This window comes from Topomyia yanbarensis, chromosome 3, assembly GCF_030247195.1.
Source record: "Topomyia yanbarensis strain Yona2022 chromosome 3, ASM3024719v1, whole genome shotgun sequence".
Taxonomy (NCBI): domain Eukaryota; kingdom Metazoa; phylum Arthropoda; class Insecta; order Diptera; family Culicidae; genus Topomyia; species Topomyia yanbarensis.
In genome coordinates this window covers 341,112,269-341,130,017 of record NC_080672.1, presented here as the reverse complement: position 1 = coordinate 341,130,017, position 17,749 = coordinate 341,112,269, and the positions used below count along the sequence as shown (strand labels likewise).

Here is a 17,749-nt window from a genome sequence, read left to right as displayed (position 1 = left end):
CCAATTCAAAACTGTTTCTAATCTAAATTTCGTAAGACAAATATTAAAAGTGTGCTAAAAATGATTTGTAATCTGATGAATATAATTAGCTCCTGATTCCATAATCAGCTTTTTTAGTGTTTCCATGCGTGTATTTTATTTTAATAAATTTGTACAACTATGTAATCCCAAATATGACATCACGATTACAATATTCCTATTATTTCTATGCAATAATGTTTGATAAATAGGTTGCCAAAGTAATTGTCAATATATTGTTGTAAAATTTTTGTTTGTGCTTGATCAGTATTATATCGATTTTTATTTGTAAAAAAAACTACGGCCACGAAACTGGTTTTTCGATAGTAATAGTTTGATGACTAATGCCACTGCAAGTGAGATGGAAACTGTACTTTTTCCATAAGTATTGCGCGAGACATTACATTATATTGCAAATATTGAACCAAAGTTGGAACTAAGTGACATGTTTATTGCAGTAAGAAATAAGTTCTGGTCATCACTAAATAAAAAGGATTGGAAATAAAATCAGCAGATCATAATTGTCATCAATATAACTAGAATCCTGGAAAACATTGGATTTATTACAACACTCTGAGAGAAAGGCCATGTTGCAGTTGGAATGCAGTGCCAGAAAGATACAAAGAAGATAAAACTGTTTTTCAGTATAACATGCGACTGAGAATACGAAATCTCTTCCAGTTCCACAAACGTGAGGGTGATACTACATACTGACGACTATAAACATTACTTTATTGATAAACACGAAACAAATTAATGAAGCGCATTAACAGCTGTTACAGCAAATCGGGATCACACCCGTAGGTACCTAAATTGCGGAAGTCAAGAACTACAGCTTGGTCGTCAGTCACGTTGAAACCTGCATCACATCACCCACCAATGCAATAGCTTCAATTTCTACAGCAGCCCCCAGCGGAAGTTTATGGACGGCGAAACAGGTCCGGGCCGGAAAGTTGCTAGTGAATACTGCCATCGAAATGAAAACAAAAGGATTGATCAATAAATCAACAATCAACTTGACCTGCGGCGACCGTTGCTTATCGCTATGCACTTGAACCTTACCTTTCTTGTACTCATCGTTAACGGCCCCGTAATCGTTCATATCAGTCAACAGAATTGTAGTTTTCACGACTTTATCAATGCTGGATCCGGATTCTTTCAACAGTGTGGTCAGATGCTGAAGTGCTTTAGCGGTTTGGGTTGCAGCTCCTCCGTCGACCAGTTTCAGCGATCCTAACTCCATGCCCAGAACGCCGGAGCAATAGACCGTACGATCGGCAATCACTGCTTGGCTGGAAGTTTTTAGCAAATTGCAATAATCATCCGAATCGTATAAGCGTTCTATCTATTTGAGATGTTGATTTGTCTTATTTGCATCGGAACAAGCAAAGCAATACAAAGATCTACCGAGGCGGAATTTGACTTTCATTTTCGGCAGACTGCATAGCCGGTTCTTAGCGTACACATACATGATAATTAAAGGGTCAGTACACCGATCATCCTTCGAGCATTCGGTCTAATCGTATCATCAGACTCAGACTACAGAATAGGATAAGTATCAATTTAACAGAATACTTACTTGTAGGGAGCTGCTGCCTTAGGACACTTTGCAGTAGAAATAATTTTTCGCACAATACTAGCCATTATGAAAGCGTATCACCTCGAACAGAGTACAAAAGTTAACTGATTTAGCTGCCTGTTCTTGGCTGCCCTGCCGATCCAGCGTGCGTAGAAAGTAAATAGGAACTGATAATAGCTATTTATTACACACCCACTAATAACATGATCACAACAGGGGCAAACTATCTGGATTAAAATAAGTGGCGGCAGGACAGAAATAAATAAATAAATAAATAAATAAATACATAAATAAATAAATAAATAAATGAATAAATAAATAAATAAATAAATAAATAAATAAATAAATAAATAAATAAATAAATAAATAAATAAATAAATAAATAAATAAATAAATAAATAAATACATAAATAAATAAATTAATTAATTAGTTAATTAATAGATTCGCAATACTGGTTGCAGTGGTTAAATGCGATGCGAAATGTATTTCTGCTTTGTGAATGTATGAATAAGGACAACTAAGCGGCTAAAAGAAAATGTGGTATGGATAGATCCTGCTTGAAAATGCGTCGCTAGAAAAATTTATCGAATTATTCTTGTGGCAGTTTAGTGAAAACGATCAGAACTAAATTTCTCGATTTCAAGACATAGCCATGAAAGACTATCCCAAACCGAAGCAAACGATGTAAAGGGTGTACGGAATCAAATTGCGTCACAGGGTAAGGTTCGTTAAAATTCACGCATTCATCGGATTGTTTTCAAACTTTCAGAGAATAAAATTAAACAATTATTGAATTTCGTACCTATATCCAAATGCACGTACCTTCCGCTTAATTCTGCTCATAAGGTCTTAAACAACGTTTGGGGTATCTTGTTTTTAAGGTGATCAATTTTTCCCCATTTATGCTTCCGTTTTCATTTCCTTAGGATGCTGCCGGAGAGCTTGTTTTTTGATGGCCTAATATTTCTCAATTTTCCGCATTTGATTGTTGGGCGAGTAGAGTAAAACGTCAAAATATTCAATTTGCCTGATAATGTTCGTCTGCCTTTTTTAGCTGGGATGCTGTTGTCGCTTTGGAATAGCTAGAAAAAAAAAACTGCACAGCGAATATTTTTTGTGACCTGTGTCCTGACGCCTCGTGTGCGTACAGCTTAAATGAAAACCTGATCGAGTCTCCCATGTTCCTTTACTTAAATTTGTTATACACATCAACGACGAAAAGTATCGTCGATCATGTTCTTATTTGACAGACTATATAGCAGACATTTATATTTAATGTAATAAAAATAGTTACGTATAACCGGCTTGTTTTTTTCGGAAACGGCTTAGAATTTGTATTCATAAATGAATTAATTCTGATAATTTGAGATAGTCACTGAATTCAATGTAGTTTTCAAAGGTTTTTAATTAAAACAAACAAAAACAAGGACAAAGAAAACCAAAACATATACTCTCACAGACCAGTCTGTTGCTAAAAGTTCACATATGCTATGTGAACTATTTGGGTTTAGTGTCTAACTAGCGCTAATTGGATGCCAGTTTGGATTTATCGGTTAATTCACCCCAAGTTGGTGTCAGTTACTGACGAAGAAAATACGAAACACAAATGCAACTTCTGAATGAAGATGATCAGCTTCGTGTTTGATTAATTTAAGTTTGCGGGTCATTATACATACTATGCTTTGGGAAACAGTTTCAATTAAAATTTTGACACCTGACGCATCATGGTCGTACGAATAGCGAAACGTAAGGTGCTTTCAAAAATGTCCTTTTATTCAACCCGGAATACGAGAAACAAAGTGCAATTCTTAAAACAGTACAAGGAAAAAATCCGGTTCCAACTGGGGCACCTTATGCGTTTTTGCTTGGATCCGGGCATGGGTCGGGTTCTGGCCCCAACCGCTATCAGTTAGTACATTTTGACAGCTGTTGGGGCTGGAGCCTGACTCAGTTCCATTTCGGGTAGAAGCTGCATTAGTGAAGAGCTGCGGGTCATATGCTGACGGAGAAAGGAAACAAACGACGCACACGTTGAACTGTTAAGAGAACATTCATAAATTACGTAACGCTTTTAGGGGGAAGAGGAGGTACGACAAATTGTAACCTGTTGTGACATATGGTACAGTTACTGCTCATTTTAGGTCGCTCAAATCACTCAAATGACAAATAAAATCGAGTTTTCCGTTGTCTACTACCCTCAATAAATGTTTTCGAAACTACTTTCATACAACATGACTACTTGACACGCGCAAATGTCAATCGACCGGGAAATGAAGCACGTGTTATCATTAATAACTCTCTGCGTCTGTTCGGAATATTTATTTTTTTTTTCGTCGCAAAAATAGATTAATAGATACCTCAATTATATTTTCCAATGGCCTGTTGCCTTGTGTATCTTGGAGTGAAAATGTCATGCCAATTTTCTTACAATGTTTAAAATCAAACCAAAATTTTAGGGTAGTTTTATACATATATTTACTTCAAAAATCGAAAGAAAAGTTAATCGATGGAGCCTTGAGTGTAAAATTGAACGCATTTTCGCTTGATGCCCTCCATCAAAGTTTTTACAGTGTCATCCGGTACCAGTTTCTCAGTTTTTTTTTCATTTTCTTAGCATGTCCTTCTCGTCTTTGACTGTCTTCTTGCTCTTCCGAAGTTCCCGCTTCATCATTGCCCAGTACTTCTCCACCGGGTGCAGGTCCGAACAGTTTGGCGGATTCATGTCCTTTGGAACAAAATGGACAGAATTAGCCTCATACCACTCCAGGACACTTTTAGAATAGTGGCATGATGTCAAATCTGGCCAAAATAGCGGAGCTTCGTCGTGCTGCTGCAAGAACGGCAAAAGGCGCTTCTCGAGGCACTCAGATTTGTAGATCACGCCATTTACTGTGCCCTTTGTTACGAAAGGCTCACTGCTCAGTCCGCAAAAGCAGATGACCTGCCAAATGAGATATTTGGAGGCGAACTTCGACATTTTCTTCTTCTTAAATTTGTCGTCCACATAGAACTTGCTCTTGCCGGTGAAAAATTCCAACCCCGGAATTTGCTTAAAATCGGCTTTTATATACGTTTCGTCGTCCATCACACAGCAGCCATATTTTGTCAGCATCTTCTCGTAGAGCTTCCGTGCCCGAGTTTTAGCCTCGATTGTTGCCGCTCATCGCGGTTTGGGAAGTTCTGTACCTTGTATGTATGTAGTCCAGCTCTCTTCTTTGCATTCTGGACGTAGCTCTGCGACATACCGATCTTTTTAGCCAAATCACGGCTTGAGACGATGGGATTTGCTTTAATCATCCGCTTCACCTTTCCCTCCGTCTTTTTGTTCTCCGGTCCCGGTTTTCGTCCAGCTCCTTTGCCGTGGTCCAACGTAAACCGCTCCTGGAACCACTTCAACACTCTGGAGACGGTTGAATGGTGAATGTTCAACATTTTTCCCAACTGCCGGTGCGACAGGTCAGGAAATTCCAGGTGTTTGGAAAGAATTTGTTCTCTCGACTCGCGTTGGTTCACCTCCATTTTCGTTGAATCGAAAAACACGACTTCGAGTTTGACAGCATGTAAACAATACACATCAATGAGAAAGTGTGCAAAATTTGGTTGATTTTTATCCAATGGTAAAAAAGTTATGCCCTGTTGAAGGTGTCGCAATAATTTCGTGTTCGCCCTTTAGTTAGCTTTATTTTTTTATGTAACGCCCCGCTGAAGATTTGTTATTAAAATTCGAATTCGAACTTAGCTAAATCACAATATCTACCAAGATAAATCCTGATTCCTTTCCCTACCTACCAACACCAATCCTCTCCTGCGACACTTGTGGATGATGCAGAGAATTCCTCGGTCAGAAGAGTCACAAGTGTTGAACTACCCCATTTGCGCATAAAGGGCACAAAACCTATAACTAAATTAGTTAAGTAGATGCGTTTCCAGTTCCTCCCATCTGAATCCGACACTAACTTAGTGACACGACAAAGCTAGCACCGGATTGACGTAAACTCCAAACATTAAACCCCTATTTGTGTTTCTGAGCAAACCCCTAGTCCTGCGTGATATTCCACAAGAAAAGGAGTTCTGATTAAGCTGGTGAGAATTATTGAAACCGAAACTTGGTTTGGTACATGAGTTTTAGCAGCAATGTTGTTACAAAAATATTTAATTTTTAAGAGAAATTTCTGGCTCAAATTATTTCGCGAGCAAGTCATGCACCTCCTTCCCCTGCTAATCACTCTGTACTGACAATATTATTATTTGTCCCGTGTTGAGGTTTTTTTGATTATAGAGGTTTTAACCTTAAGGTCATTCGCCTCTTAGGGTTAGAAAAATCTCTTCTGGAAAATTTCTAACCCTATGTGCAGGGTCGGGACTCGAACCCAGGTGCGCTGCGTACAAGGCAATCGATTTACCAACTACGCCACACCCACCCCTATGTGTTGAGGTTGATATACTAGTATCGAACGATAAAATTAAAAAAAAATCGCATACCGGCTTGAACCTTCGTTCGAACCGGTCACAAATCTTGATAGCTCCTGGTTTATCTAGAGTTTTTTAACAGCAACAGTCTTTCTCAAGACTACCTATATTTTTCGACAATTAGTTTATTTCAAGACTACCTACTTTTTCTACTCAATCAGTCTTTTTCAAGACTAAAACATTTTTCATGAACAATTCAGCCTAAAGAAATATTTAATTCTTCCAACATGCCTGGGTCCTCCCAGAAAGGCCGTGTGCCAAAAATTAAAGCTAAACGGAAAAGGCTATCTTCTCCACCCGAAAATTCAATTGACTGCAGTAACTCATTCGATTTTTATCCGAATGTGAAGCTGATGAAATTTCTAAATTTCCTCGCATTGCGCATAATGCCAATGAGAAGAAAACGCAATCATCTCCGCCTATAACAGTGATGATCTCCGATTCAGAGATGCCAGATTTGCAGACAAGTCTGCAAATTCGCAGACTTTTAATTTAAGTTGCAGATTTTTTCGATGACGCAGATATTTGCAGATTTTTCCGTTTGGTTGCAGATATTTGCAGATTTTTTAGTTTGGTTGCAGATATTTGCAGATTTTTGAATATAAAGGCTTTTGGTTACACTAGCTTGCCGCACATTTTTTGTACTTCCCAGACTTTTAAAATTATTATTGCAGACATTTGAAAAAAGTACCTGGCATCTCTGCTCCGATTTCAAAGCCTTTCGAACTGAGCTTTCGACGTTCCTTCTGGACGTGAAAGTCTCTTTTCAGATTGGCCGAAGAGGAGAATGTCGAGTTACAGCGGAGGAATTGATTGGCCACAAACGACTACTCCAGTATCTTACGAAGAAGTTATAAAAATTTTATTCATATAATTTCAAGACAAATAGACCATTCAAGGCTGTCTTGAAAGGGCTACCACAAGGTCAAAGTTTGGATAAAATATCTAACGAATTGAAAAATTTACTTGGATTTTCTTCTTCACAAGTTATTCTTATGAAGAGAAATGTTACCGGCGATGACACGCCAGTACGCTCTGGAATTATCCAGGAGCTTTATTTAATTCATTTTAACCGTAATGAGATTAATAATTTGAAAGTGTTTGAAAAAACACGTTTTATGTTCCACGTGCGAGTAAAGTGGGAACATTATAGACGACATGGGGGCAGAATTCAAAATCTGACCCAGTGTCGTAGATGCCAAGGCTTTGGGCACGGCACAAAAAATTGCCATTTGGATTCCGAATGTATGATCTGTGGTGATAAATCGCACACTAAAGATACTTGTCCGGTGAAAAAAAATCCACAAAAAGTTTCAAATGCGCTAATTGTTGCGAAAATCATAAATCGAATTTCTGGGGTTGTCCAGTTCGAGAAAAAATTATAAATTCTCGTTCTAGACAACAAAAGCAACAAATAAAAAATGTACCTGCTTCTTCAGGTACACTTCAAGAAAACACGTGTTAATCCGATTCAAAATAAATTAACAACTTCTTCTACCTCCGTCACACCATCCTACAGGTACAGGCAGGTAACAAGGCCAAAATAACGGCTACCGTTACCACGCCCACAAACTCGTTTGCACCCAACGCTTCCTTTAGTCCAATGGATCTAGGTAGCGTAACGGAAGAAAAATTAAAATACCTGCAAGACTCTATGTTACCTATGATGATTGCCATGTCAAATTCTACCTCCATGATTGAAGCTTTTCAAGCGGGGTGGGAATTTGCTAACAAAATTGTAATGAAATTAAAGTTTAACAATGACTTTAAATAATCATTTAAATTTATTAAATTGGAATGCTCGTTCATTAAAAACGTGCGAAGACGAATTTTTCAACTTCTTCAGGATACATAATGTGCATATAGCCGTTGTGACCGAAACTTTTTTAAACCAAATATTAAATTGTTATTCATCGATTTGATCGAATTGTTGGATTCTGCGGAGGAATCGCAATAGCGGTTAATCGCAGGATAAAACATTCCGTTACGCCGTCTCTTGACACAAAGGTGATCGAGAGTTTGGGTATCGAAGTTGAAACTGATCTTGGTATCATTTTTATTGCTGCAGCCTATTTGCCTTTTCAGTGCACTGGCGAGCAAATTATTTTTTTACAAAAACTTACAATAAATCGGCCGAAATTCTTCATAATCGGTGATTTTAACGCCAAACACCGAGCCTGGTCGAAGCAATTCCAGCGGTAAACTACTTTTTAATGATTGCTCTGCTGGTTATTATACAATTTTGTTCCCGAATGGTCCTACGTGCTATTCGTCTGTAAGGAATTCATCAATTGATTTGGTTTTGACAGATCAAAGTCACCTTTGTAGCGAATTGATTACACATGCTGACTTTGATTCTGATGATCTTCCAGTAACTTTTTCACTTTCTCAAGAAGCTGTTTCCAATCCTATTAGTTCAGTGTTCAATTATCACAAAGCGAATTGGGAAAGGTACAAAACTTATATTGAGAATAATTTTTATCATGACCTTGATTTACAAAATAAAGCTGACATTGATACGGCATTACAAAATTTAAGTAATTCTATAGTTGATGCTAGAAATTTATCAGTACCAACAACACAGAAAAATTTAATACTCTTATTATTGACGACGATCTTCAACTTCTGACTCGCTTGAAGAATGTTCGAAGACGTCAATATCAACGTTCTCGTGATCCTGCTATGAAATGTATCTATCAGGATCTACAAAAAGAAATTAAGCATAGATTCACAATCTTAAGAAATGAAAATTTCGCGAAAGAGGTTGAACAAATCAAGCCAAATTCTAAACCTTTCTGGAAACTTTCCAAGGTTCTTAAGAAACCTCAGAAACCAATTCCAGCTTTAAAGGAAGGTGACCACATACTTCTTACAAACGAAGATAAAGCTCAAAAACTTGCTCAGCAGATTGAAAGCGTCCATAATTCTAATCTCAACGTTGCGAGTCCTATTGAAACCGAAGTCTTACAAAACGAAAACGCTTCAAATCAAGTACTGTCTCTAGACGATATTGTTGAAACAAACTTTGATGAGATCAAATCCATCATGAAAAAGTTAAAAAATATGAAAGCTCCAGGTTATGACAGAATTTTCAACATTCTTCTTAAAAACCTTCCCGAAATCACAATGAGATACTTGGTCAAAATATTCAACAAATGTTTTGAATTAGCATACTTCCCTGAAAGATGGAAAAATGCCAAGATTATTCCTATTTTGAAGCCATATAAAAACCCAGCAGAAGCATCTAGCTATCGACCAATTAATTTACTCTCTTCTATTAGTAAATTATTTGAAAAAATCATCCTAACTAAAATGATGTCACATATCAATGAGAATTCTATTTTTCTTCCTGAGCAGTTTGGATTTCGTAATGGACATTCAACTACTCATCAACTTGTGAGAGTAACTAACATGATAAAGGCAAATATCTCAGAGGGCTATTCCACTGGAATGGCTCTTCTAGACATCGAAAAAGTCTTCGACAGTGTTTGGCGCAAAGGATTAATTGCCAGAATGTGGGATTTCAATTTTCCAATTTACATAATAAAGAAAATTAAAAATTATCTTACTAACCGTACCCTACAGGTTTCTTATCAGAATTGTAAATCTAATAAGCTGCCCGTTAAAGCAGGTGTCCCTCAAGGATCAAGCGTCGCACCAATACTATACAATATTTTTACCTCTGATCTTCCAAATCTACCTACAGGCTGTAAAAAGTCACTTTTCTGTGATGATACTAGCATCTCAGCCACTGGTAGGAGTCTTCGTATTATCTGCAGTCGATTGCAACGAAGCTTAAATATTTTCAATGATTACCTGAAAAAATGGAAAATTTCTACTAATGCGGCAAAAACACAATTGATTGTGTTTCCGCATAAGCCAAGAGCTTCTTCTCTTAAACCAAATAATAACCATATTATTAAATTTAATGGTGGTCAGATCAAGTTAAATACTTGGGTTTGATTTACGACAAAAAACTCACTTTTAAGGATCACATTTAAGGAATCCAAGCAAAATGCAACAAATATATAAAATGTTTATACCCTCTTGTAAATAGAAAGTCTAGGCGCTGCCTAAAGAACAAACTATTAATATATAAACGAATATTTAGACCGGCAATGCTATATGCAGTGCCAATCTGGGCAAGTTGTGCTACTAGGAAGAAAACGATTCAAAGAATTCAGAATAAAATTCTGAAAATGATTTTGAAGCGTCCTCCTTGGTTTAGCACAAATGAGTTGCACAGACTCGCAAACATAGAAACATTAGAAATTATGACGAACAGTATTATAAGCAACTTCCGACAAAAATCGTTGCAATCTTCAATTGCAACGATTGGCTCTCTTTATAGTTTATAAGTTAGTTTATAAGATTTGTTTAGCTCCTTATTCAGAAGACAAGTAGGTTTAAAACATCCTACTGAAAAAAAAAAAATATTTAACTGCGAAAGCATATTATATCTTGATAATAATTAACCGAATCATGTAAACAATAGCGATGAAAAGTCACCACTTGTGGCTGAACACCCAATATACTAAATTAGAAATGTAATGCAAACAAAACAATATAATCAAATAGAAAATAATATATAAAAAAATGAATAAATAAAAAAAACAGCAGAATATGTGACTAACCCATTTCGGTAGGGTGTGCTAAAACCACCCCCACCCACACACGTATACTATACATAGACACAGTTTCTTCCGTTATTTGGTCTGCTACGACCACTACTTTTCCGCTGCATCGTGTCATACATTACCTCCACATCAATAAACAGATTGTGGAAAAGTCTCTCGCACGAACAGAAAGTTTTCTTTATTAGAATTAAGGGCCGATTTATTTTCCCTCGCTTAACGTTTAAGTCACACCGGTAAACCTGGCGTAAAAGTTAAGCGGGGGTGAAGAAGTTACGTTTTTCATAGGCAATGGATAAGCTACAAACGCTTACCTTCAAATTCCTCGCACAAACGATTTGTTTTTCGCTAATTTCAAACGTCATACCATGTCAATACTAAGGCAACTGAATAAATTCATTCAGTGAATATGTGCATCAGTTCATTTATGATAACACTTATAACACTAGATCAAACTAGATGGTCTGTAGGGTTTGTATACAATACCATGACTTTGGATAACACGAGCAAATTCATGTATTGTCATGAAAATCATTGCTGATGAATGCATTCTAAATTTTCTAGAGTAACTACAGTCGCTCCGAAAGAGCCAACAACTAAAGACGCTGGTGCACTATTCACTCAAAATCAAGCAGATCAAACGTCAATCTGGTTCTGCACAATTTTACCAGACATTCGGCAAACGTTGGAACAATCCTATTTGTCGTTTATTCGATAGTGTACTACCGGCATACAGATGCTAACTTCTTATTTCCCGATGTTACGCAAAAAGTACAACCCGACATCGTACTCAGAGCATCCGCTTCACTTCGCGGCGGCTGAGGATAATGCGGACTGCATTCAGGATTTGATTGCGAAAGGCGCGAACGTGTACAAACCGCTAAAAGATGGTGAAACTGCGCTGCACGTCGCGATTTGGAATCGACAGACAACGGCTTGTGATATGTTGCTGAAGATTTATGAAAGGGATTTTTCAAGAGTTGAGGAGTATTTGCGGCAGAAGTGCGCTTCGCTTGGATTCGATAAGTTTTGGTTTAACAAACTAATTGCAGTGGCGTGTACGGAGGAAGAATGCAAACGAGCAAGAGAATTTGAAAGTTTGATGTCTAGTGAGCACGTTGAGCCTGGGGAGGTAGAATTGGTACTACTCAGTAGAACATGTGATTCGAAACACGTTGCCATTATTCATGTTTCTGAGAGTAACCAACAGCAAGTGAAACATTATCTGGAAAGTGTAAAGCAAAACGGATACCTGTCTTGGAATTACTGTGGTCCGAAACAGGAGTGTGAAACCTATTTGCAGATTGCAGCTTTTCAAGGAAATGCTGATCTTCTGAAACGAATGATATCCGCAGGAGCAGATCCTGCGTATCCCGGTAGAAAGCAAATAACTCCCCTAATGGAGGTTTGTAGCACAAACAACATAGCTATTGTTAAAATGCTGTTGGAAGAGTACAGCAATCTGATTGATCCAACTGCAAAAGACCATATCGGTCACACGGCTTTGACCTATATCCTACAAAATGGGAATGCTGATACATTTGACTACGTTCTTAAGAAGACGATTACCTACAGAAAGGATAAGTTCCTGGAAACAGATAGTGAAGCATTCAACAAAGTTTTTCGTTACGAACACTCATCTTGGCCGGAACTTTCAATTTGGAGTATGACAGACGAAAAATCTAGGGAATCTTTCCTGGAGCCGTATTTAAAGCATTATGCATACGACCTTAGCTTTTGCTCCGGCTACCAGGTAATGCTCATGGAAGTGATTATTCGTCACACGGCAAAAAGCTACTACCAGGAAGAAATCCGTCGAAAGCCAGAGTTGCTTGAACTAACCGACCCGGAAGGTTGCAACGTGCTACACTGCTTACTGTGGTCGGACGAGTTGAACTTTGTTCGGGAATTGTACGCATCGCGGCCGGATCACTGTCGGACGCTGTTCGAGTGCGATGGGGCGGTTATTTGTCTAGCTAGCGTTATTACGCACGGGAACTGTCCAGTTTTGCTGTTTATATTGGAACGACATTATGAATTCGTTGAAACCATTGCCGATCAAATGATGGACAATTTCTTCGAAGAGGATTTGCTACCTGAGGGAATGTTTGATGAGCCCATCGATATTTTGGTAGAACACCTGCCGCAGCTGGAGGAACGGGTCGAAGAATTGAAGAATAAAATTATGGAAGAGGAGATGCAGATGATGATGGAGGAAGATTGCTACTATCAGGATTGATTTCCATTAGGTTGAGTTTGCGATTTTTTGTAAATAAAATATTTTATTTCTATTTAATTACATAATGTCAATAAAACTGTTGCAAAACGGAATGAATTCTTTTTATTGCAAATTACAGTTCGGAAAGTATGTTTAGGCAGAGCGATGTTTTAATAACAAACAAAGCTTCAATTGTGATCGTGTTAAGTTACGGCCAGAGTTAAAAATATTCAAATTCATTCAATGAAAAATGATCATATTCAGCCGCATTCATTTTCAATATTCAGTGACGCAGCTAAAAACGTCAAACGAACGAACCGCCCATTCATCCATGCAGATTTTCATTCATCTCCGATTATTACACGAAGCGACCGTGCAGCAACGAATCAAACGCATAAATGTAGGCTTTAGCACAATGTAAGCGATGAGGATTGTTGTTTCATATGACAAGAGTTCGGTTCCCTATACTCGTCAGGGACCCAGAGCCTCTGTGCTTGGCTAACCGAGACATCACTCAGTACCAGCCAGTTGCTTTAGGTGTTCACACATGTTGTGTGAACTGTTTGAATGGCTAACTAACGCCACTTTGGTGTTAGTTTGGATATATCGTCTAACTGATAGCAAGTTGGTGTTAGTTATCCACGAGTGGAACACGAAACCTTCAAATCCAACTTATTTAGGTTAGGTTTTGCGCCCTTAAGCACAAATTGGTGCATCCATTTTTTCCCTTGCAATAATTGCTTCCCCACATACAACTAGGATGGTTCTCAAGCGTTCAATTAGCTAACGTCAACTCCTGTTAGGTCCGCTGATGGTTTAGCGTTTTCCAAAAAGCGTCTGGCCGTATTTCTATCATTGCAATTACCAAAATTGGATGTCAACGTGAAGCTCTTTCTTCTTCCATTTTTTTGAAATCAAGGCGGTAGACAATATAAATGATACATTTATAAATTCTGATTAAAGAATGTAAGGAAACGATGCTGAACTTTAAAAAATGCATTAATGGGCATTCCCTTCAGTTGAGTGAATTGTGAGTAAGTTGCCCCACACAAATAGTACCTCTGAGCTGATATTGCACGTGTGACGGTGTTAATTGTTTTACCGTTTGTCATAAGTGTACTTTGTAAAAAATGATAATTGTATAATTATTATGTTCAAACATAACTGAACGCAGTGCCGCAATCTCTGCCGACATTTAGTTATATTCATTTATAATTACCTCAGAATTTTCTTTCGTCAGCTACATTCGTATTGGTCAGCAGTAATATATCGAGAATGGCGCTGGATTATCATAGAAGATTTCCGTCTCGTATAGCAAATGTAACGTAATGAAAAGTGTCAAAAATATATTTGAATAGCATCTGAAGAAAACACAAAACTTAACAATTACCGCGTCTACGTAATTGCTCACAGCGTTGAGATCGATGGTGTGGTGAACGATTCGAGTTTGTCATGCGTGGACCTACTGCACCACGGGAATGGCTTTATTGTTCATGTATATCAACAGGCTATGTTGTTATGCCCCAATGATAAAATAAATTATTAACATAAAATACAAATTAAAAGATTATCATTAAAATACACAATTAACGCACATAATAACATACAAATAACATAGTCAAACATATTAACGAGTATGGACAACACTATTAGTCAGTATGGTTCTGATCCTGACAGCATACTCGCAAACCGACGACGGAGCGTTGGGCGTGGAAGATGGTAGTCGAAGACTGAAGCTCTATTGAAGGTCCTCTGAATACCGTTGATCGCTGTGTTCATCCCGTAGTTGGTTCGACGAAATGGCAACCGTAGCATGAGTCTGTTCCTTAGAGCTCTGGGGAGGACGTTGAGCGAGATATCTTGCAAAAGGGCAGTGCAGTTGATCCTATTCTGCAGAATGTCTGCTACTAAAAGCGCTTTGGAGAGATCCCGCCGGGTTCGCAGGGTGTCCAGGTCAATAAGTAGACAACGACTTTCGTAGCTGGGTAACCGATGCGGATCTAGCCATCTGCGCAAAGCGAATCTAATAAATCTTCGTTGTATAGATTCTATTCTTCCCGCTCTGTTCAAGTAGAAAGGACTCCACACTGCGGAGCTGAACTCAATAGTTGGGCGGACCAATGCACAGTACAATGACTTCAAACAATGTACATCGGTGAAATCTCTAGCTATTCGCATGATGAGGCCCAGCGTTTGTGATGCTTTACGTACGATGAACGAAACGTGCTGTTTGAAAGTGAGTTGGGCATCCAGGATAACTCCAAGATCTTTAACGTGGGTGACGCGATCGATTTCAACTTCCCCCAAGGTGTATTTGAAGCGAATAGGTTGCTTTTTCCTTGTAAAGGCGATCACAGAGGATTTACTAGGGTTGACGATCATTCCATTTAAATCACACCAAGCTGCGAAACTGTCCAGTTGTTCTTGTAGGAATGAATCTGTGCATACATTTTCAAGTTATCCGCAAAGGACAGACGAGGTCCTTCCAAAACATGGTTTACATCGTTGAAATACAATAAAAAAATTATCGGTCCAAGATGACTTCCCTGTGGAATACCGGAAGTAGCTTTAAACTTATCTGACTGTGAATCACCTATAGTGGCATTCATCCACCGGTCGGTAAGATAACAATTTAACCATTTAAGGAGTGAACCATGTAATCCTAGTCTCTGCATCTTGGCAACGGCTATAGCGTGATTAATCTTGTCGAAAGCTGCCGACAGATCAGTGTAAATAACATCCGTTTGATTCCGTTCCGCCATAGTTGTAGTGATGAATGAGGTAAGACACAGCAAATTCGTAGAAGTCGAGCGTCCGGGCATGAAACCGTGTTGGTCATCGCTCAGGTATTGCTTGCAGTGACTGAAAAGAGGCTCCGTGACGACAAGTTCAAACAGCTTTGAAACGGCGCAAAGAGATGTGATGTCACGGTAGTTGTCGATGTCATTTCTTTTACCTTTTTTATATACAGGAAACATATGCGCGTATTTCCAGCATGAGGGGAAAATTCCTTTAGATAAAGACAGTTGAAAAATGTGACAAAGTGAAGACAGCAAACGATCGACATGATGCTTCAAAAGAACGGACGGTATTCCATCAGGTCCCGGTTTATGAGTTGACTTCAATTGGCGGGCTGCTCGGGTTATCATTGCATCGTCTACATCCATTTGACTAAAAGTCTGTGTTTGAAAAGGGATGTTTCTGGCGGCGACGGAAATATGCTCAGGAGGTAAAACTTCAGCATTGAAAACACTGGCGAACTTAATGGAGAAGAGACGACAGATTTCATTGTTATCGGTACCCATATCTCCGTTCAAAGTCATCGTCGACGGGAGACCAGACTCTGCGTTGCTCGTTGATATATTTCTAAAACAAATTTGGATTCGATTTGAGTTTGCGTTGAACATTGCGTTTATGATGCGAGTAACGTTTGTTTCCTTTTTTGTACTCGATGTTAAGCCTCACATAATAGTTCCTGAGTGGCATAGTGATTTAAAGTCACGTAAATAAAAATAAAGTGAAAAAAAAGTGGCATAGTGCGATATTTTGTAAATTTTCTTAAGGCGGCTCGCTTTACTGTTTTGAGTCGCCGTATCTCAGCGGATTGCCACGGCGGATGTACCCCATTGCGGTTTACCTTCTTCGGATTGAATCTATCGATGATATACGCTATGACATGTGTGAAGGTCTGCGCTGCTTGATCGACATTATTGCTATCGAGAATGCCGTCCCAGTCAAACTCTGCTAGAAAAACCTCGATGCTGCGATGGTCTGCATTGCGATACTCGTAGAAAACCGGGTCAGGAATTATCTCAGCTACACGGGATCGTTTTCGATTCATCACGACAACGAGAGGCCGGTGATGGGGGACAATTTTCACCAGTGGAGCTGGCGCGGCATAAATAGTTGGAGCAACGTCCTGGGCGCTTACGAAGCAGAGGTCCAAACTACGGCCATTTTCGTTAACCACGTCGTTGATTTGAAAAAGCGTAGCTGTGCTGTAGCTGTCGAGAAGGTTGATTGAACTTGCATAAAACACGGAATTATCAGGGTCAGGGTACAGGAAGCCACTATGAGATGGTTGCCACGACAGTCCTGGAAGATTAAAATCGCCCAGAATAGCGATTTCGTCGACTGGAGTCATACGTGTCATAACATGCGAAATTGACTGGATGTGAGCATCGATCAACATGGAGTCACGAATGCGATCCGGTGGGAAGTAAACTGCACATAGAAAAAGGGTTCGGTCACCAAGCTCAATAGCTACCCAGATTTGTTCAACGCATTTCCACGCACGTCGTCAACAACTCTAGCTTTCAGTTGTTTATGCACAGCAACAGCAACGCCTCCGCCACTTAGCTTTTTACTGTTACATGGATTTCGGTCGCAGCGAAAGACGTATTCGGGTCCAAATATCTGAGACGAAAAAGCGCGACAGTCGAGCCATGGCTGTTTGAAGAAGTCTTTGCTTCATTGCGCGAAGATTTTCAATGGCAATCGCACCAGACGGGACAAAACAGTGTGTCTCTATAAACTCGTAGATGGTGGGACTGCTTTGTGCTTAAATACGTCATCTTCGAGAAGGATCGTCCATATGTTCGAATGAACATATATCACATATATCGCTGACTATGCGTATCATACGGCAATGAGTTAGGTTAGTAGAAACAGTGAGTATTTCATATATTTGAAATACATAGTTTTATAATAATGTTCAATAAAAATACTTCTGTGGACAGATTCCACTTTGCGCACACATTTTTACTGCGTGCAATGATCTTCGGCGTCTATTGACGAACTGGGTTTATATTGTTGAACGTGTTTGTTTA

The 17,749-nt window shown here is 38.8% G+C and overlaps 2 protein-coding genes across 2 annotated transcripts; one reads left to right on the top strand and one right to left on the bottom strand.

Moving 5' to 3' along the window:
• Positions 1-729: 729 nt before the first annotated feature.
• LOC131689344 (rutC family protein UK114-like) lies at positions 730-1,734 on the bottom strand. Its single transcript, XM_058974368.1, has 3 exons — positions 1,598-1,734; positions 1,081-1,310; positions 730-984 (listed from the first exon to the last, which is right to left on the bottom strand). The coding sequence occupies exons 1-3, from the start codon at positions 1,660-1,662 to the stop codon at positions 866-868; spliced, it is 414 nt and encodes a 137-aa protein (XP_058830351.1). The 5' UTR covers positions 1,663-1,734; the 3' UTR covers positions 730-865.
• Positions 1,735-10,858: 9,124 nt separating this feature from the next.
• LOC131688133 (ankyrin repeat and death domain-containing protein 1B-like) lies at positions 10,859-12,941 on the top strand. Its single transcript, XM_058972285.1, has 2 exons — positions 10,859-11,173; positions 11,267-12,941. The coding sequence occupies exon 2, from the start codon at positions 11,439-11,441 to the stop codon at positions 12,939-12,941; it is 1,503 nt and encodes a 500-aa protein (XP_058828268.1). The 5' UTR covers positions 10,859-11,173; positions 11,267-11,438.
• The last annotated feature ends 4,808 nt before the right edge of the window (positions 12,942-17,749 follow it).